Source organism: Phocoena sinus, chromosome 21 (assembly GCF_008692025.1).
Source record: "Phocoena sinus isolate mPhoSin1 chromosome 21, mPhoSin1.pri, whole genome shotgun sequence".
Taxonomy (NCBI): Eukaryota; Metazoa; Chordata; class Mammalia; order Artiodactyla; family Phocoenidae; genus Phocoena; species Phocoena sinus.
Genome location: NC_045783.1, coordinates 5277529 through 5299839, shown reverse-complemented (window position 1 = coordinate 5299839; position 22311 = coordinate 5277529). Strand labels below are relative to the sequence as shown.

General features: G+C 35.9%; 1 protein-coding gene across 1 annotated transcript in view; it reads right to left on the bottom strand.

Moving 5' to 3' along the window:
* The window catches only part of VEGFC (vascular endothelial growth factor C), a 79697-nt gene that overhangs the window by 5714 nt on the left and 51672 nt on the right, over window positions 1-22311 (bottom strand). The window contains exon 4 of the mRNA XM_032618230.1: window positions 14029-14180. Within this exon, the coding sequence (XP_032474121.1) occupies window positions 14029-14180 (152 nt within the window). The remainder of the gene's footprint in view (window positions 1-14028; window positions 14181-22311) is intronic.

The following is a 22311-nucleotide window of genomic DNA, read 5'->3' as shown; positions in this document are numbered from 1 at the left end:
TTTTCGTAGCTTTTGGTTTATATCGTCAGTGTTTCTTTTTGCAAAGAAAAGATGTAAGTCTATAGGTATGTATTTTTTTCTTATTTTTTTACACAGAAGATAGCATCCCTTATACACTGTTCCAGACCTTGCTTTTTCACTGAATAATATTTCCTGGAGAACATTATACTTTCCTAATAATTTGAGGTATCCCTGAGAGCAAATCTCTACTCATTACATATTTTTGTCATTATTTTCTTGGGAAGTCATGAACATGTTTCTGTTCCACATAAAATCTAGACAGTATTTATCAATTTGCCAAAATAGTATCATTGTGTTTTTAAATTTACATCCTACCCAAAACTTTAGCAGCCTTCCATCAAATAAGAAGCAGTTATGTGTAAGTGTATAACAGCAATGCAATTAATCCTGGCTCACGAAACTCAAGTCACTCTTCTGTCTATCAATGATGATGAAACCATTCTGGCTAGGCTGTCCCAACATTGACGTATATGTCGTTTAAGTAATACATTCCTGGTACCATGTTGGTATCAGGTGGGTACAGAGCTGTTCTGGTCGCAGTAGAAAACATCTTTAATTTTGCCAATATGTGATTTATACTGCTGTAACTTAAGCCAGTGTTTTTCCAGCTGTTAGCAGCAACCCATTAGTGGATCTTGAGCTCAATTATATGGGCTGGGAAATGCATTTTTAAAATATAAAAGAATAGCATATAATAAAATATGAACTACTAGAGTGCACGTGGTAAAGAATGTTTTCTGCAACTTTATTTCAATTATATATATATATATGCATATAAATATTTTTGAAATGTATGTAATGTGCACGGACAGAAACGTGTGTATAAATATGCATATACAACCCCCCCACACAACCTCCCTGTCTCCCACATGTGTGGTGTATGTGTGTTTGTGTATAGATGGTTGCAATGCCAGATGTATTTGTTTTAGTTACAGTCATTAAAGTAGACAAAACACATCTAAGCTATTTAAATGGGAAGTGTCAAGCATAATCTCCATCACTAGCCTAAGGGAGGTTGGTGAAAGATAAAATCTTCAACTGCAGGAGTATGTGTTAACGTGTCTGTGTTTAAGTATAAATATGTATGCAAAGTTGCTTATCCCAAACAGGTATGAAGCAAAGCCAATTTCCTCTCTCTTATACAGTGAGGAAAAATATAGTTTTCTCTCTAATATTTCACATCTTCAGAAGTATGAATTCAAAAGTATGGACTGTGTGTAGAAATGAATGTAGGAAATGACATTTCTGGAAGTGTCATAAAAAACAAGAAGGTGCCTTGCCTAGTTTTATAGAATTAAATAGTGATTTCATAGTTCTTTTGCTTTTGAATGTTCATGATAAAAATACGGCCTTCAGAATAACACTTTCAATTGTGTTATACCTGAAATGTTTTGCCAACATAAACTTTTATTGCCAACTAATTATGGTTTGCTCAAAGTGAATTAAATATTTTAATTTCTAATATTCTTAAAACTTAAATTTCTAGAAAACTATAGCTTCAGAAGCTTTGCCAAAAATAAAAAAAAACTTCTACTCATCAGTGTTAACACACAATTCAATGCTGAAATTTGGAATCCTGGTAAGATACGACTTAATTAAAGAAACATATATTTGACTATACTTCAGTAAAAAAGCATATTTGGATAGAATATATTTTTAAAATTACTTCAAGTTCCCTGCTCTAAAAGTGAATAGCATCTTCTAAGTGTTTAAAGCTTCTCATGTGAAAAGATGGGAGACACAATTTCCAAAATACTGTTATGTTAGAATGAAAGGAAATGTTTTCATGGTGGATAGAAGATTTAGCACAATTTACTTACCTTCTACACATCTTAATTTCCAAAGCTTTTTTATCCTACTGAAATTTCTCTTTGAGTTCTGAATATTAATGTGTGTAAACATATTTTAAAATTTTATAAATTCGTTATCTTGTATACTGTGTTTATAAAACCTATTGATTCAAAGACACATTTTGTTTGCATAGAAAAGCAGAACATTGTGCCATTATTTGTGAAGTAATTTATGTTGAGAATCATATGTAAATAGGTTTACTTTCCTACTTTTCCTTTCCCATCCCTACACACACTAACACATCCACAACCCTGTTTATCATTTGTATGGAGGATAAAGATGCTTTTCTAAGAATTACTTCATTAATTGTTTCAAAACTTCACTTGGCTGGTTTGGTAGCTATTGCTTTTTGCTAATTAAAACCGGGGAACAGGGCTTCCCTGGTGGTGCGGTGGTTGAGAATCTGCCTGCCAATGCAGGGGACATGGGTTCGAGCTCTGGTCTGGGAAGATCCCACATGCTGCGGAGCAACTTGGCCCGTGAGCCACAACTACTAAGCCTGCGCGTCTGGAGCCTGTGCTACTCAACAAGAGAGGCCGCAATAGTGAGAGGCCCATGCACCGCGATGAAGAGTGGCCCCCGCTCGCCGCAACTAGAGAAAGCCCGCGCGCAGCAACAAAGACTCAACACAGCCAATAAATAAATAAATAAATAAATAGCGTTACCAAAAAAACCCCAAAAAACCGGGGAACAAAAATTTAACGGTTTGTGTGTTAGAGAACAACAAATTTAATGATCAAATCAATCTTATTTTGCCATTGACCTTCCTTTCGAAATGCTAAAAGATTAATCTGCTCCAAAATGTGTTAGGTTAAATTCTACACATTGGGTAATAATTACTAGCTCTTGTGCACTGAACATTGTAGTAGGCTATTTTGTGCATCCTATGTTTTGGACTCTCATCTCTACTTTTTGCCACTCGGGTTTTTATATACTTGAAATTCCCTGACTCTCCAAATCAATATTTAAGGAATGAAGACATACTACCACCTTTATTTGGCATTAGTTAGAGCTGAGCTGAAATGTTATTCTTTTTCAAATAACTATCATCTTGGTAATATATTTCTAAGTGGAAAAAATGAACTGCATCTTGATTTATATTAAAATGCTTATTGATATAATTTACTAAGTATCTCTTTAAAAATATTTCACAGGTTGCTCAAAATGAATGTTGACGTTAATTGAATACTAATTCAACTTGTAGCACTCAATGACTTCTTTAAAAAGCAAATTCTTTCTATGGAGATGAACTGTGCTGTTAATCAATTAATCTCATTGGAAGCTCTTTTAATAAGGTATCTTTACAACATCCCAGCAGATTAAAATTCTGCTGATCACGTGGCATCTATAGTCCACAGGTGTGTTCTTCAAATAGCTATCCTTTGCTAAGTCTTGTTAAAAGTGGTGTGTGATCCAGTAATATTAGTTTGAAAGCATGTACTACGAGCTCCAAGGAGCTTTACGTCATTCAGTTGGACATTCAATAAGATGTTCTTGTACTCCATTGTGAAAACCGTAAGGGGAATTCTGACTACATAATTAATTTTGAAAAAAATCAAAATAGGGTTTTGATTTCCTAACGGCCAACTGCTGATGTCGTTTGAATTTCGCCCACTATGATCAACATCACTCAGACCTGTAATACATTATGGGTTAATATCAATCCAGACCCTTTTTGCTCAAGATTGCTCTCAGCATAGGAGGTGGGGGGGCAAATATATTCTCTCGTTATCAGAGCCACAGAGCCCTGGGCAAAACCAGCGCCCTGGTTTCAACAATTTTATTCCAAAAGTCTTTGAATTGCTGTGTTCATCTTGAGTTCATCATGCGTGGCCCTTGAATACACTCAGCAATCTACACAGATGTTGATTTGCTTATATTTTTGCAAGAGTGGTAAATATCAAATGAAAAGTGGTTAAGTAAAAATGGCCTTGAAAGTGAATGTTACTAAGTAGCTTCTTCAGTACTATGGGTAGAAATCAGAATTATAGTCATTTTAAAGGCTCTATATAAATTGTCTTTAAAAAGGAACATGTTTAACAGAAATACATCTAAATAAAACGCATATATTTATCATACCTGGTATTGATTTTTTTTGATTTCATGCTCATTTGTGCTTACATCTGCTTATGTTACTATTTTGCTTGTGACTGGAAGAACAGTGGATGGAGTTGGGTTTGTTAAGATATAAAAAAAAATAGTAATTATGTCTGATTAATGAAAATCCATAGTTTTACTAATTTTTCTAGACTTAATAAGTGAAAGGCTAATACAATCATTGCATTAGTATAAAAAGTGGGCTTAGAAATCTAATCTTTCACTTTTTGTGCGAATATAAATGATTGTTTTAAAGCAGTAACCTGCTATATACAACCACCCAGCTACCATCTAAGACTTGGGTATAAAGCACGGGTTATGCCATGTAGTCACTGCTTGGCTAGCTGTGTGCAGGAGTGCTTGTTTTTGAGTTGGATGGTCACTAGAACCGGAGCACAGCAGCACAAGAGGCTGGGAGAAGTCTAGAAGCCTAGGTGGTTTCCTTTTTTAAACTTTTAAACATTTTGGATTTGGTTGGATATACAAGGTTGAGAGAGGTACGGTAGGTTGAAACAATGGAAATCTAGCAGTTACTCTATTGGTCAGTTTGTCAGTTTTTATTGCTATATTTAACTCGAACTAACAGAATCAGAACAGAGAAATGATAAAATAGTAACCAGGAATTCAGTAAAAATGTCCTTCAATAGCCACTGGTCTCATCATCTCATCACAGTCACATCTCAACAAAAAAGCAAAACCAAAACAATGACAACATGTGTTGAGGGCATGAGAGTGTCGCTACGACATCAAAATGACTGGTTGAGGGCAGTGTTTCGGGGAAGGGAAGTAGGGCTGAACAGGGGTTATGAGGGCAGTGAAACATTCTGAAAGACAATATAACGGTGGATACCTGTCATTATGCATTTGTCAAAATCCATATAATGTGCAACAAAAAGATACTAAAGTAAACTATGAATTTTAGTTGATAATGTATCAGTATTGGCTCATCAATGGTATCAGAGGTACCACACTAATTATACTCCAATAAAGACCTATTTTAAAAAAAAAAGATGCTAATAATAGGGGAACTAGTTGGGCGAGAGCAATGGCTTCTTGCTCAGTGTTTCTATAAACCTAAAATTTCTAAAAAAGTCTATAGATTTTTTAGAAGATTATTGGTAGATGTGGTCTAATAATATGGACATTTATTAAAAATAATCATCAATGTGATCTGGGTAAACTTGACATTAGATGTCACAAAATCTTTGATCTAATAGCCCCTACCTATGGGTAACATTACAGAAACAGCCTAGCGCAGAGGACGTACTGATGAAATCTTCTCAGTCATATACATTTTGCTGTCATTTCTACCAGTCAATCAGCAAGCCACAGGGATGCTGTGCTCTCCATTATTAACTTTTAGAAAGCAGAAACAGACAGCCCAAAGACAGGCACACTCTACAGCATGGCTGGCTTCCTTTTGGAAAAAAATACGCTTCAGGGTCTGGAATCTCTTACCTGAGTTCATATCATAGGTGCTCATTTGAAGGTGTTTGACAATATTTAGATGATGAGCTTTGTAGGAAAGAGGATGAATAGACATATGAATTAAGATTTCAAAAATAATTGCATATGAACCTAGGGCTTGACCTGCAAAGAGGATATTTTCAGGGAAGAATAAAAATTCATGTTTTAAAATGCTGAAAAAAAGGGTGGTTTCTGATCAACTGGTGCTAGACTATGTCACAGTTTAACTGGCAGGTAAATTACCTTCACATTTCTGCTCTGAAATAGTTTATTAAAATCAACATGCTATTCTGTTTATCTCTATTTTGTGTAAAGCAACAATGTACAATCTTGAAATCAAAAGGGAAATAATGAAAAATTAAAAGGGGAAAAAGAAAAACTCATGGATATTCAAGTTTCTAAGCATTAGGACTAAGGATCCATTGTAATAGATGAACAGTCCAAAGACACCCAGATTCTAAATCAAAGGTTTTCGTGGCTGTAAATCTACTCTGTTTGTTGAACAGATGAACTGTCACAAGAATGAAGTTTCCCTAATAAACCTGAGTAACTGTAACTTCTTAGAAGCAGGCATGCTTTACTGGGTATCTTAGTAAACATTGTTAACACTTTTGTAAAAGAAATAAAGGCAGTAAACAAACTCACAAATTAGCCTTCAGGCTAGATTTGTCAATTTTCGCACCTTTCTTCACCCTTCCTTTTTGTCTTTCTCACCATAACATGACTCTCCCCCATGATACAGCCTCTTTATCAGGCTGAAATAATACATATCCTCTATCTTTATTAACCATTAAAACAACTCAAGGTACCTTGGCCATGGTGAGCAATGTCTTGTCATTTCTCTACTCACAGAACTCCCTATGCTTCCCCAATACCTGTAAAGAGGCAAAACACCGCAGGCTGTGCTCAAAGCTCCAGAAGCATAGTCTCAGCATTGCCTTTGTAATTTCTCTCTACTGCTTTTACAGATTTAAATCCAGTTAAATTACTCGATTCTGTTCATTGGCCCCAGAACGTGTTATTTTCTTTAGGATACCTTTAGGAACATTGTTCATGATAACCAATTGGCTAACTAATAAATTTACCAGTGGGTAAAATTAACTGCAAGGCACTTGGCTCTCAAATGTGACATCTCTCTCCTTTGATTTTATTCTTTTCCTAATGCTTGAATATTGCCTTCCCTATAGTATGTCATAGAATAATCATGAAAAAACTCTCTCTCTATCTGTATCTATCTATCTATCATCTATCCATCCAATGGAATACTCTACAGCTGTTTAATGAACAAACCAGGCCTACAGAAATCAATATGATTACATCTATAAAACATACTGTTGAGACAAAAACTAATGGCCCAATTTTAACACAAAAATTTAAACACACAAAGGTGTACCCTATAATCTCTCGTCGTATGTTAATACATCCACCTGCTATAAAAAGAGCAAAGCACGAATGAGAATAGTACAATTTCTGCGTAGTGGTTACTTCTGGGAATCAAGGATGAAGAACGGTGACTGGGGCTTTGGGTTGTATCTTAAGTGAATATGACAAAATGTTTGTTAAATTTTGAATTGGGGCAGAAAGATGTCATTTTTTGTCCTTTACTGTATGCTTGAAGTTATTGTTTTTAATTTCAAGAAGTTAAAAATGCAGTAATGACTGCACCCCCAAAGGGATGAATTGGCTCCTAATTTAGTTGGAATCTCTGCTTTCCTACATTTTTAGTTGTGCGACACTGGGGAAAGTTACTTGATCCCTCTGATTCAGCTTCTCATGCGTAATTGAGACTTTCTCTCTCACTCTCTTGCTTACCCTCTTTCTTTCTCACCCTCTCTCTCTGCGCTTAGCACATAGTAGGTCATTAATAAATGCATATGTTATCTCTGTATCACGTCCTTCGGGTCATGGAGTCAGTCCTAACCATTCTTAAGCTTTTTCTGATATTTGATCCTCTCACCACTTCTTTCCTTCAACTCTTGTTGGCTTTTTGCAATATCTTTTGGATTTGGTAATATATTTCTCGCCCAGTTTTTATGCCTAAATTTTCTGATTGGTCTCTCTCAGTCTCGTGCTAGTCTATGATTTCTCCGAGTTTCCAAAACATTCATACTCCCCATGGTGTCATCTGCTGCCCCTCTTCCCTGCTTATGTCCCATATTTTCCTTGGCTGGTTTAATTTCTTCCAATCGCTCTAAGTGCCAGTTACCTATTGGCAGCTACCCAATGGGCATGCCCCCCCACCCCAGTGTCTCCCCAGCCCCAGATCCACTGTCTGCTGAACGTTCCACTCTGATTTCTCAGAGATGCTGCAAAAACTCAAAGTGTCCACGTAAATACTAAATTCTCCTTTACAAACCCATTCTTCCCGTGAACAGGTATTCCCCCCGTCTTTTTGAATATCATACATGCAGTTTCATCTTCAACTTCTCCCTTTGTCATCCCACACACGCAGTTGCCAAGTCATATACTTTCTTATATTTCAAATGTCTTTCCATCCCCACTTCCACTGCCTTGGTACCCACTCTTATTATTTCTCTCTTGGATTATTTCAGAAGTTTCCTCTCCACTTTTTCCAACTCCTGTTTTGCTTCTCTAATTCACGTACTACATTGCCACCAGGCTGTTCTTTCTATCATATAAGATGTAAATATCACGTCCCTACATGTGTCTTTTAGTGGTTCCTGAGCGACTGGAAGGGAAAGAGAGGAGAAGCCCATCCCTGGAATGGCGTTTGCACTTCTGCTGGCCTCTCTGGACTTCTGTAGATCCTCTCCATCACACATTCTGCTGCAGTCATGCATCCACCGTCACCTCCTCTCCTACACCAATTCCAGTCCTAAGGTTACATGTCTGACTCACTTGTGGGATTTCTTCTGGAATAGCAAACCTATCTATCTCTATAGCCTAGCACAACAGTAGTACCTAGAGGGCACATAATAACTGTCTGCTGAATGGCTGAATGAAGCAGAGCGTAATGTATTGTACACTTATTATATTAGATTTGTTTGTGTATGTTTGTACTCTGGTACATAAGTTGCTTTAGTTAAGAAATTACATAATCCATTTATAAAAATCCTACGTTTCCTAGCACAGTGCTATGCACATAGGAGACTCAACGTAAATACTCATGAATGAATAAACACCAAGTAGAAAAATCTTGGGCATTGCTTCTTAATCATAAACGGCTCCCTCCATAAAAAGAGAGTCTCCATCATTAACGGGGCCATAGAAATTCATGGAATTTAATCTGAAGGAAAATATAAGAGGAAATAATTGGAAAAAAGAGAATAATCTATGAGAACATCCATATGAACATGATAACTAACCCTTTCTGTTAGAGATACTCTCCTCCACCTCTGAATTTATGGTATTTTTTGTTGCTGCTGCTATTGAGACTTGAATTTTGTTTTGAAAATACTAGAAATGCTATATGCTATTGGGGGAGAGCTTAGGGTTAAGAAAAAGGAAAACTTGACTTTTTATCTCCTTCTGACACTTTTTTTTTTTAGTTTTTAGCTTTGTATATGCTAATTACATTTCTAAGACTCAATTTTCTCATTTGTAAAATGTTAGTAAAAATAGCAGCCAATGTTTATTGAACGCTTACTGTGTGTCAGGCACTGGGCTAATATTTCACATGAATACTGACAATAAACATCATTACACCCTCATGAGTTAGATGTTATAATCATCATCATTGTTGTTCTATCACGGTGTTATAATCTTAGATTAATATGTAATATAGTGTCATGTTATTGAATAGATTGTGAGGACTATAGGTTATAAATCTTACACTGTATTATGTTATATGTGACATTTTATTGTTTTGTTTTAAAGATGAAAAAGTGTCACAAAAAGTTTATAGAACTGAGCAGAACTCAAAAGGGCTAGTGAGCAGAGGAGGAATTTTCAAACCAAGAAGCCACCTACAGCGAGCACACTCTGTGCTCTGTGGTGTGTGTCATCAAGGCCACCACCTGGCAGCACTAGTTACGAGCATGAGTGGCTTGGTGCCCAGTAATATTTAGGAAAACAAATAATAACAATAATAATATCAACATAACACACGTTGTCCCTTGACTCTGAATGTGCAGAGGTTAGGGGCAACCAAGCCCATCTCTGTCCTCTCGCACAGAACCTAGAAACATTCTTTGTCCTTTTTAGAGACTCAAGAATTATTTTATGAATGACTCATCTTGTGAATGATTCTTTCAATTACTTAGTGATATCTGTTCTTAAATAACGTAAAACGAATGATATGTTACTTATTTAACCTCATAATAATGTAAACGTAACACCAAGAGTCTGGAAAAGACATGATTCGTCTTCCTCCTGGCAGCACTGAGCGGGATTTCATCTCCACAGGAAGGAGTGCTGGGAAGCCCTCCCCCCGAAGGAATCATTATAATCTTGACTTAAAGTGTCACCATAAAGATGTTAAGACATCTACCATTTTGAACCTCAACTAATTTCAAAATTATAGTTAATGAAAGGGGTCTTTTTCTCTTGGCATTTCAAAAATCAATTTTACTGAGGAATAATTTGCATATAAGAAAATGCTATTTTTTTAAAAACCTGTTTTGTAAAAAATATTTATTTATTTAGGTTGGTCTGGGTCTTAGTTGCGGCATGCAGACTTCTTAATTGCAGCATGCGGGATCTAGTTCCCTGACCAGGGATCGAACCCAGGACCCCTGCATTGGGAGTGCAGTGGACCACCAGGCAAGTCCCAAAATGCTATTTTAAATTCACTGCCTTTTTACAAATTTGTGCACCTGTGTAACGCTCACCACCATCAAAATACAGAACATTTCCATCACCCACAAAATGTTCCCTTTGCTCAATCCCAGTCAATCCCCACCCCCTGCATCTTCGGGCAACTACTGACTGCTTTCTCTGAGTCTAGATTATCTTTGTCTTTTCTAGGGTTTCATGTAAACTGAATCATGCAGTATGCATTCTTTTTAGTCCAGCTTCTTTCACTCAGCTTAACATTTCTGAGATCCATTCACGTTGTTGTGTGTATTAACAGTTCATTCCTTTTAGACTGCTCAGTAGTATTCCACTGTATGGATATACTGCAATTTGTTTATTCATTCATCTTTGATGGATGTGGGTTTGTTCCCAGTTACAGGCTAAAGAGCTTATATGAACGTCTGTCTACAAGTTATGGTGTGGAAATACGTTTATATTTCTCTTGGATAAATACCTAGGTGGGAAGTTATTGATCATATTGTGTGTATTTAAGCTCAAATAATGTTTGAGCTTAAACGTTAATCAAAACATTAGTATGTCATATGCCGAGAAGAAAAACTGTTGATACCCTCTAATGAATATCTAGTAGTTATATAGGTTAAACATTGTTTTCTCATATGAAGCTGAAGTTAAATTCTCTTAAAAATTTTTTAAAGTTATTTTTAAAAATTATTTTACTTTTGCTGGAACATGATTATTTTGAATGTTTTAAAAATTATTATATTTGTATTGTTAGTTTATATAAATTGCTAATTTCCATATGTAATTTGACATATTACCATTCTTATAAGTAAATAAATTACTTTAAAAATTTCTCAGCAAATAGTTATGTTACGTTCAATATTGATAGCTTTTACATTTTTATTTAACTTTTCACTATAACATTTTTATTTTGTCCTTTTTAATCCTACGCTGAATAAAAAAGTATGCTTTCTACTTCCTTTTAAATGTATGAAGCCCAGATATACTTAAGGTATATAAAGAGATATAAATGTGTCTGTGGTATTCAGATTTCATGGGGGAGGTGATTAGGAAAAAAATGCCTATAAAAGGATCCTTAGGGGGTGATAATGGGAAAAAAAAAAGGTTGACTAGCACTACTCTAAAGGAAATATTTTAAAATAATACTTTGCTTTATTTTTATAGCTATATATGGGTATATAACTACATGTAAAGTTATATATAGTTATCTACTTTAAAATTATATATATATTATAAATATTACACACATACATAGATGGATATTACATATACACATAGTTATGTGCCCACTGGCTTGGAATATAAAATACATTTCTTATTGTACACAGTGAAACACACTGAAAAACACAAGAGACAAGGAAATGAATCCAACATGAATCTTAACGGTAATAATAAATCTACCCTTTAATGACTATCTCTTAGATGCTGGACACTATACTCAGCACTGCGGAAACATTCAGTATTTCCTTCAATCATCTTTACATTTTACACATAAACAAACTGAGGTTCAGAGACATGAAATACCCAATGTTAAAACGCTAATTAATGGCAGACCTAACTCAGCTCTGCTTACTAAGACCCAAGCTCTCTTTGCTCAAACATTTGTCTCTTCTTGACCTCCAACAGCATACAGTATAGTAGTTAGAAGAATAAGTAATGATGAAAGTATGAGTAAAATACACAAATGCTATGAGATATATACAGATAAATACGTTATTTATTTAAGAAGCATTTGTTGATGAGTGTAGTATACTTGTTTAGCTCCCAAGTTTGGAGCGTGATTACCAACTTCAACTGTAAAATAAGGCTACGTACCACCAACTTCACAGATGCTTTTGTCAGTGTTAAATGAGACAATGTGTGTTAGGGCCTGAAAGTAGTTAACAGCTCAATTATTTTTAAGCGTTATTAGCTGGACATTACAGAAGACATAAGCCTACCTGAAATACTCTCGTGATCCAGGTTCACATGCAACAGTTACAGACCCCTAAACAACCCATGCAAGGATAAAGTAAGTATAGTAATTGCTATGGGAATTCACGAAGCAAAGGTGACTGTGGTATTTGGACACGACAAAGGCAGCAGAAAGACCTTTACCTGAACTCTGAGAAATGGATACGGCTTTGGAAAGGCAGAAAAGAAAGTTAATTTATTTTAAGCCAGGTCAGAATAGAAACAGTTACAGAGCAGGAAATAAGCGTGGTATTTAGGGAACCAGACTTTGTGAAACACAGACTTGGTGAAGAATGAGAAGCAAAACAAGAAAGGAAGGCTGACACCAGAAGACAGAGGTGGAAAATCGGTGCCCAATTCTTTGAGAAGTTGGAAGTCACTGACAGTTTCTGGTCAGATGAATGAAATGATGCCTTTGAAAGCTTACTTGTGACATTATACAGCAGTTGGAGACACATTTGACACAAGAAAGCTAGTATTGAAACCACTGCATTAAATCAGAAATCCATGCAGAATGAAGTGGATCAGGGTGACAGTGTTGGAAATGAATAATAAGTTTACGTTGGAGCAGATATCTCCCTTCTCCCCCAAAATAATCAATAGCTTTTGGGTGTGATATAAGGGAAAGACGGAATTAATGACAACTGCGTGATTTCAAGGCCTCAAAGAATATGAAAGGCCATTACTGTGAATAATGTAGAGGTAAATAAACGGACTTAATAAATCTTTGACTTTGTACCTATTACGTCTAATATAATAATAAACACAGCTATATAAAAGGGACTTAATAAAATATTATAAGTCATCAATATGGTCAGATCTTGAACTGTAATTCTGGAAACCATCAATACAGAGGTAACAACTGAAGTGCTTAGAATGGATGAGTTGCCAAGGGATACAGGTGAATAGAGCTCCCAGGGCTGCGTAAATGAAATCGCACCTACTACTTCAGGGGGCCGTTGTCTCCACTTGCATCAGTGTGAATTTATTCACAGATGCCTATAAGATTTTTTCTTTCTGTCAGTCAAATTAGGCTATCCTTGAGTTTTTCCTACGGTGTCCCTGGAAAGGTAACGCCTCCTACCTGTCACACTAAGTAAAGCAGCACAAAGAGCTCCAACAGGGAAAACTGCTATTAGCCCATCACTTTTATTGTCAAGCCCACGAAAATGAAAGGTTTCTAAAAAGGTTTTTGGTAAATGTATATGTTTACCCATCAATTTATTTATACTTTTGTTACAAATGTTGGAATTATCTAAGGTTTATTTACACGCCCATTCCATATTCCCTGGCTATACTAAAGAACAAAGAGCTACATCCTAACCTGGGGGCAAAAAGTTCCTACGTCTCAGATGGCAGTGCGTGATGATTCATTATAAACTGTTCATAGAGGCAATACGTGATGCTCTATCCAGGCCCTTTATAAGATCTAATGAAGCATATGTTGCCATATACCAAACTAAAAAATAGGATGCAAAAAAAATTTGAATAACAAATGTTACTTTGATTGTTAATTTGAAGTAATATTAAGAAAAATTATTTCAAGTATTAATCAAAATTTCAGTATTCAATCCTTGCTGAAATAAAAAATATGAATCGATATACAGAGAAAAACTAATTGAGATTGAAGAGAGGCAACTGAATGCTAAGAGATGGAAAATAAGGTATTTATATTTACTTTTTGTTTTGGACCAAAAATCTTAGGCTCAAATCTTTTTAGTTTTAGCATCGTCTATGAATTTGCACAGTTGATTTCATGAATGTTGAATGTCTTCTTTTTATTTGATGCAGAAGTATATTATCGCAAATTTCACAAAAATTCTTTCAATCAACTGTGTTTACTTGGAAATAATTTTATATTAGTAGAGGATGAAGAAAAAAATAGATTTAATTCATACTCACTGTGGTAGTGTTGCTGGCAGGGAACGTCTAATAATTGAATGGACTTGTCTGTAAACATCCAGCTTAGACATGCATCGGCAGGAAGTGTGATTGGCAAAACTGATTGTTACTGGTTTGGGGCCTTGAGAGAGAGGTACTGTAATTTCAAACAACTACAAAGAAGGGACAAAAGAAGAAAAATTATATAGATGCTATAAAGCATTTTTATGGTACATGTTGGAGTCCAAAAAGAGTGAGATTAACTCTTCACGATTAGGTACTGCTGCATAATGCATGCAGGATGCTAAAGTTTTTTATGATTACAACGTAAAAACTGTTTTGCGTCTAATAAGTATCCTTTATCAGAATAGTAAACAGTCCATATGCTTATCTCATGTCACTATTATAAAGCATATTAGAATTTTGATAACCAACTAATGACTACAGAGCAGAGATGTGACAGACCAACATGTTCAAGGAAAAAAGGATTGTTTCAGAGTCCTAGATTATTCCAGGGGTTTAAAAAAATGGCACTGATATAAATATCTTTGTGATGTAAGAGCAAATCTATTGGTCACACAACCTTGAAATGTTTGGTTAAGTCCTATTTTATGTAAATTGAATACACAGACATAAAATACATAGATGTAAAACTGACTTTCATTCCAAATTAAACTTCAACCTCAAAGTAGTTTTACATTTATCTGAGATATCTTATGAATTTATTATGTTTAAAAGAAAAATAAATACATTCATTAGTAAAGGATCGTTTCTGCTATTTTGACGAAGGCATTATTTGAATATAAGTGTGAAACAGGGTAGGACATTATACATGATGGTGGATTAGAGTCTTAACATTTCGTTTAAAACCTCATTCTGAATGCCTCATTAGTGGAGAACTTCAGCTTTTCCTCTTCCTTCCACAAAAACAATGTTTTAAGTTGAATATACAAATAAATTAGTGATTAAGTAAAACTAAGAGGATTTAAATTCCAAAGATTCTTAAAATCTAAATTATGATCAGTAATAATGGTGAAAGTGAAATCCTGACCATTACCTGCTTGATAAGATCAGTTCATAGTAATTTAATTGTAGTTAAACCATGTGTTGTTTGCTACCTTTACAGACATTTGTGTAGTGCTAAAAAAGACAACACACCCCGGAGCCTTGTGATTCCACCCTTTGCTGTAATTTCATGCCAACAGTTGAAGATTACTGCAGATATTTAGGGAATAGACTTAGTTGCCCATTCTGCCCATGCCTACCGGGAGATTCACTGAAATGAATTTTGAAGAATGAAATATAGAAATATCTCAATTATAAATGCACATTTTCTTCACTTGAAATGTATTTCTTATATATTCACGTAAAACTTCAGCTACTTTCTTAGCCTAAGTGCCTTAGGAGGAATGGGCACAAGACAGGGCACCTTTATTGGCAACCCCACTTGTAAGTTATGTGAACTTGGAAAGGTCATTTAACTTCTTGAAGCTGTATATTTCTTTAACAACCAGTAAATTCAGGGTAACATTTGACCCATTAATTCATGGGACTGTTTTAAAAATTGTGTAAGCTAACGTATATGATATGCATTTTGATTGCTGTGTAGACGTGAGTTACTATTATTTGCATATATTCTCAAGATTCTAGATGTGTTCCAGAATACTTTCTACTCTATGTAGATAATCTCAACATATGGCCTCAATGTATCCCAGTATTATCATTTTGACCAGTTTCTTCTCTAAAAAGACATTTGTTTATGCAGTTTGGATGAAAGCCTTTTATTAGGTAAAATGTCACACTGGCAGAAATCTTTTGCACAATGGATAACTATTTTAAGAGAGAGAATTCTGTACTATCTATATATACTACAGTTTTTCTACTTCTTATGACATCTCTCGACCCTACATTAAGAACCAGCATTATAGAAGAAATATAAAGTGGTTTAGAATTGCTTATTTCATTTTCACATTTATATATTTATAAATTACTTAATTAAACTCTGCCATAGTGGAAATGATAGAAAGATGTACAGGTCAGCTCAGAAAAACCTAAGAATTTATGTTTAACTGGCAATTAGATATATGTACTTAGAGCTTAGGAGAGCCCCTTAAAGGCCACTGGTATTAAAGTTGGAATTAAATTCTTGGGCATTGATGAGAATACTTGGTGAGCTCATTCTGAATGAAAACAGAACACGCCTAATAATAGAAACCTGGGCAACAGGAACGTATAAGGGGTGAAAAAAGGCACGTGAACCAGTGAATATGTTTGGGAAGAAGTCTGACCCTCCATGGAGAACCAGGAGGGGAACTGTTAAGCCAAGGGAAGCAAAAGAAAGAGAGGAGGGCTTCCCTGGTGGCGCAGTGGTTGAGAGTCCGCCTGCCGATTCAGGGGACGCGGGTTCGTGCCCCGGTCCGGGAGGATCCCACATGCCGCGGAGCGGCTAGGCCCGTGAGCCATGGCCGCTGAGCCTGCGCGTCCGGAGCCTGTACTCCGCAACGGGAGAGGCCACAACGGTGAGAGGCCCGCGAACCGCAAAAACAAACAAACAAACAAAAAAACAACAAAGAGAGGAGAGCCTCATGAAGGTGGGTGTGGTCACAGGGTCAAAGGTCTTCAAGCGCGATAAGGACTGAGTGGCGATAACTGGGTACCAGAGTGAGTCTGAGGTCTGGAGCAGGTGGGAATGAAGAAACAAGAAGGGTGGCCTCATGCGATTGGAAAGAAAGGGATCAGACGGGTCAGGCCACGAAGGCATTTCTGCTTACAGAATGCGTGTAATAACCACTGCAAGATCTGGCATCGTCTCAAGTGACACAAGGCAGAACAGGGCCTGATGGCGAGGGATAAGGCACTATGAGATAACAGCTATTGTAGAAGAGTGAATGATGCTTTCCCACCCCCAGACCTCAGCGGCATCTTTCCTTTCAATGACTGCTGCCATTCCAGGTTCCACCCTGGCATGGTTTCCAAAGGGGAAAGAGACCACAGTGAGTGGTAACAGTGATCGCGGACAGATTTCGGCCATTCCTGGGTGGACAGTGTCCCCATTCAGGACCTGCCCCAAAGCACCAGGTGTGTATTCAGGAACTAGGGCTTCGAAGAATGTTCTAGTGAGATGGAGATCAGTAAAATGCATATTAAGAGGCATCTTCCTGGTAAAATAAGCCTGGCGCTATACTTTCAAAGGGTGGAAGGGATTCGTGTTGGTGAATACACTGACTAAAAGGATAAAGGGACAGGTAAAGAGGCACTGAAAAAACGAATCACTGTTCAGAGAACTGTTTTTTTCCTGTAAGTTGAAGATTTTTCATAGGCATTAAAACTGTGGTGCAGTTTGAGAGAAAAATTATTTCTAATTAAGGAAAATAAATATTTAATTATTGATGTCATAGAAATGTCTCTCGTTTGAGTCCAAGTAGGCAATTTGACAGCTCAATTCAGTTAATTTGATCAAAAGGAAGAAACAGGCTGAAGATTAAAGTAAAAACCCTTTTCTTCTCTTTGAAACACACCTTCCACCTCCAAATTTTGACCTGAGATTTTCATGCAGTTTCCTTAACTTTCTAATTGACTGTGTCAGTGTGGAAAAAATTTAAGGGTCCAGAGAAAGATGCTTTTGACCAATATTAAAGGGAAAAAGATTTTTGATAATTGAGTTTTATTCATCTGTTGACTTCAGAAGAATTAGAAACACCTACTGAGATGTGCTGTATGTGTGGACAGTAAGATGTAATGGTGCCAGTGCCAGCTGCTGTCACACATTAAAGGAGCCGCTCTCATTTCCCACCTCCTTTCTGCACTAGCTTTAAATGTGAGTATTGACTGACTTTTTTTTCATTTAAAGTGATTAAATACAGTTTCTACTCATTTTTAATAAGTATAATAAATTCCATTTTCTTTTTTACAGACCAATTTGTGAATTTTATATTGCTATATTTAATCCCTATGTTACTAAGAATGTCTATAGCCCTTTTTCCTAATTAGATAGTATGCTCAGAAAATGTAAACTTTTTTTGAGCTGAGAAATATTAATAATTAGAATCACATTATAAACTCACATGCTTCCCTAAATAAATAAACTTTTCAAATAACTGGCAACTTCCCTTTTCTACTAGAGATATAAGAATAACCAAGATCCTAGTCTTAAAAAGAGACAGACATTAATTAGAGTCCTGCATCTGTGCTACTTCTGTGATTTGGGAAAATCACCTAACTTCTCTTAGCTGCTGTTTCATGATTTACGAAATAGGGATAATAATGGTGGTGATTTCACAGCAGTGTTGTTTGGATGATTCTTCTTCCTCTTCTTTAAAACTGAGTTGAGCCTTCATGAGAGGAATTACAATTTTTTAACTTATTTAAAATCTTTCTTTGTTCAGTTTTCAAGAACTATTTATTGAGAACCTATACGTCATCAGTCATCTCAAGCCAACAGTCATCTCAAGATAACAGTCATCAATCAATGACTCTTGTCCCTAGTTTTAGTTAAGCAAAACTAACAATGAGAGCGAATTAGGGGGAAAAAGATCTCTGTGTATGTATGATGATACTAGGTTAGAATTTTAAACACAGCAAATAGTTTACCACAAATGCTGTTGGTAAGTAAGAACCTGCAGTTTAACTCCCTTATGAAATCTGTGCTTGTCATTTATATAAAGACTGAAACCAACACAGTGACTATAATTTCCTCTCAAAAGAGTTAAGGTCTATCCAAACACATCAGTCTTTGAAACAATAAATAGATTCTTTATATTTTAATGCAGTAAAAATCCTTATATTCTTGTCAGATTGTTCTGTTCTTTAATGTGTGCACAATTGTACTCTCTATTTTAAATTTAAACTCATAGAGTGCAAAATTTATGTACTATGTTCAGCTTTAGCTAATAACTCTATGTATATACGTGCACCTAGTAAATACCAATGGATGTGTTTAGTATCATCATCCATCATTAATGGATGATGATAATTATAACTTGGTATTTTGAACATGATGATTTTCCTAAAATAGTTTTATACCATAAAGTGAATTGTTCTTGAACAATAGATGGTATTAGCTTGTATATAATTAAGCATCTAAATAATAATAAAATTCACTATGGAGACTGATGCTATACTATCAGCACATGCCTATTAAAAGAGTGGCTGGTTTTGGAGAAGATCAAAAGAATTTACATAAAGATGACATTTAAACAAAGATGGAAATTGAAAAAAATTTTTGATTGTGTAGTCAGTAAAAACTGTAATAAACAAGAGGAAATGACAAACATTTCCAACAGACAGGTCCCCATTTGCTATCTACTGGAATTCTTTAATAAGAATATTTAACAGTCCATTCCCACCAACAAGAATGGCCTTCAAATAAAGCCACATTTTGAAACAATAGGTTGTTTACACCAGCATAGCAACAGTTGTAAAACAACAATTCCTAGTTCTACTTCTCTTGCAGGCTATCCAAGAAAAAGGTGTAGAACTTCCTTTTTGAGAAGATCCTGGATTACAGTTAATACCAAATTCTAGAGAATGTTTGAGTGGATAAAAATATGACACAAAAAGTGCCTTCCTTTACAACTTTTTATCTCAAAATATGACCAGTTTCTCTCCAGTGAATAATATTTCACTACCATATGTAATTTAAATATTCCAACCCTGAGTCCGTTAATTAAGTGTAGACACATCTGTAGCCCCTGGAGAGCATGGCTAATAACTGCAAAGTCAGACAGAAAAACTGCACAACATTTAAAGAAATAATCCCTAAACATGGGAAAAGACAAAAATTGAGGGTGTATTTTAACCTTTTAACTGAGTATATTAACCACATGGCCAGCTATCAAGGGTCTATGGAACTTAACTTGGGTCTGGGAAGAGAGCAGGTCCTAACAGATTTACATCTGGTATTGAATTCATTTTACATGTTTTTATAAATAAAATGTACATACAGTGCTACAATTAAAATAAAAATCCCAATTCAGGAGTTTTAGAAATACTGAATAAAACTTGTGGACATGATCAGTACATTAAGTTGGAAAAAAAATGGTATGTTTAACAGATGCATTAACTTCTGATAACTGGTATTGGTATAGAGTTCTTTTCCCACATCTGGATAAAACCTGATTTCCAACAACCGTGCTTGCCAAATATTACTTAGCTAAAGATTCAGAACTAATTGCATTCCACTTGTTAAATACATATGAATGTAATAAAGTAATCCTTCAGACTGCTGGTGTTCTGTTTAATTAACGGAAGAACTATCCCTATCGGCAGTGCAAAATAATACTTCTAAGTTTCATTCCAGAGTTGCACATTTTACTTAGGTTTAAGTGAATTTTGCAGTAAAAGACAATTTTAGGAAACACTTGAACTCCAATATGATCTGGCATGCTTTTGCTAGTCTATATGCTCATATGATTTCTTTATAAGATAACACAAACATAGAATAGCTATTTCTAAGACGGCAACACAGAATTTTAAATAATGTAGTTCATGTATGTCAGAACGAGGAAAGGAGGTTTAGGGCCCAGACTGAGCTGCTTCTTCAGTTGATACTAATGAACACATACAGTTTCTCCAGTTCTAACTCCAAGATGCCCAAGGAAAGCCCATAGATTTAGCAGCTATCTTTTCATTCCTATCTTCAGTGACACTATTCAACAACAATACCAACATTTAAATAACTTTTTGTCCATGTGTTTGGCTCAAAAACAGATGACTTTCTTCTGCTTCTACTTTGGCCATCAAATAATTTACATTCTGCAAAATCCACTTTCTACTTTTTGGTTATGTGTCTTAAACGTACAATTTCTCATGAGAAAATACACTTAAAGCATATGTTTAGGAAAGAGGTCAAGAAGACATCCGATCTGTGTAACTTTTCAAAGTCACTTAGATATTAGTTGGGAAGGACTTCGGAGCAGTTGTTATGGATTAGCTCACTCTGGAATGCTCAGTGCATGTGGTTTTACTTTTCAACTCACGGCTGGCTTCCTCACACACGCTGATAACCTGTCCTTCATGGAACCCCATAAAATTTTTCTAGGAAGTTTCTACTAAAAACTTGGGTTTTACATTACTTAAGGTACATTGTTATGTGATTCTAACTGGTGACTTGTTGCCAAAAGATGTGTCTGGAATTCCTGGAACAAAACACTTTTTTCTTTCCCCTTCAGAAAATATCGGTAAGAAACTTCCTTTTATGTTTGAAAGCAAACTTCACATGCTCCCATTTATACTATATTGAAAGTATAAAAAAACAGATAAACTCAGGAAAGAGTGTTACCTGAGTGCAAGCTTTTACAAGCTGCAAAATCAGTAAAAAGGTCAAGGGCAAATGAAAACAGTGCCATCAGGAATTTCATGTCTTGTTCTCCTTGGTTTGTAAACCTCCTTGATAAACACTACTTAGTAGGTGCTTTACCACATTTGCTTAATTGAATTTAAATTCAAATCATCCCTTTTACCTTAAAAAATAAATCTGAGTGGATTCTTTGGGTGGGAGAAGGGCATGCTATTACAAAATCAAAGGGAGAAATGGGTGGGATATCAACGACTGAATCTTGGCTTTCCCTGGGTATTAGCTTCCGATCTCTCTCCTGATACAAGAATTCTCTCAGCAGCAGCAACCACATAACGGCTTCAAACCACATTCATCAATAGGTTTCCTCCCAAGTCTATAGCTGGAGATCCAATCACTGCTGTAGAATTCTAGAATTATATGCCCAGTCTTCCTCTGGTATCTCCACCTAAATACCACTCAGATGCTTCAAAACCAGCCTATTCGAAACTCTGCCTTTGACTCCAAATCTGTTCCCTTTTATTTAAGTATTTAATTAGCGCCCAGTGTTCACTACGTGCCAACTACCGCGCTGTTATGCCCCATGGTAATAACCAAACACAGCCTTTGCTTTCACGGGGTTTAGAGCCTGGGGAATAAGATAATCTGACAGACAGATAAGGTAATGATGCTATGTTGTATGGGTAATAAAGGGTGCTATCGGAGCACAGGACAGGATGCTGTGAAGGCGACGTTTATGTCTAGGCCTAAGGATGTGTAGAAATCAGCTCGATAAGTGGGGACGTGGTGGTGATGTGTAAGGAGGTGTTTCAAAGCCAGGCTGCAGTACTGGAATGACTTGGAGGTAAGAGATTTTGACATAATTTAAAGAGTAAAGGAATTGGGGTATTTGTGGAAAGCAGTTTTTGCGGGAAAGAGCAGAGACGATTGAAGCTGCAGATTTAAGTAGCAGCCAGATCACGGAGGGCCCAGGAAACCATGTTAAAGGATTTAAACTAAAGAAGACACCT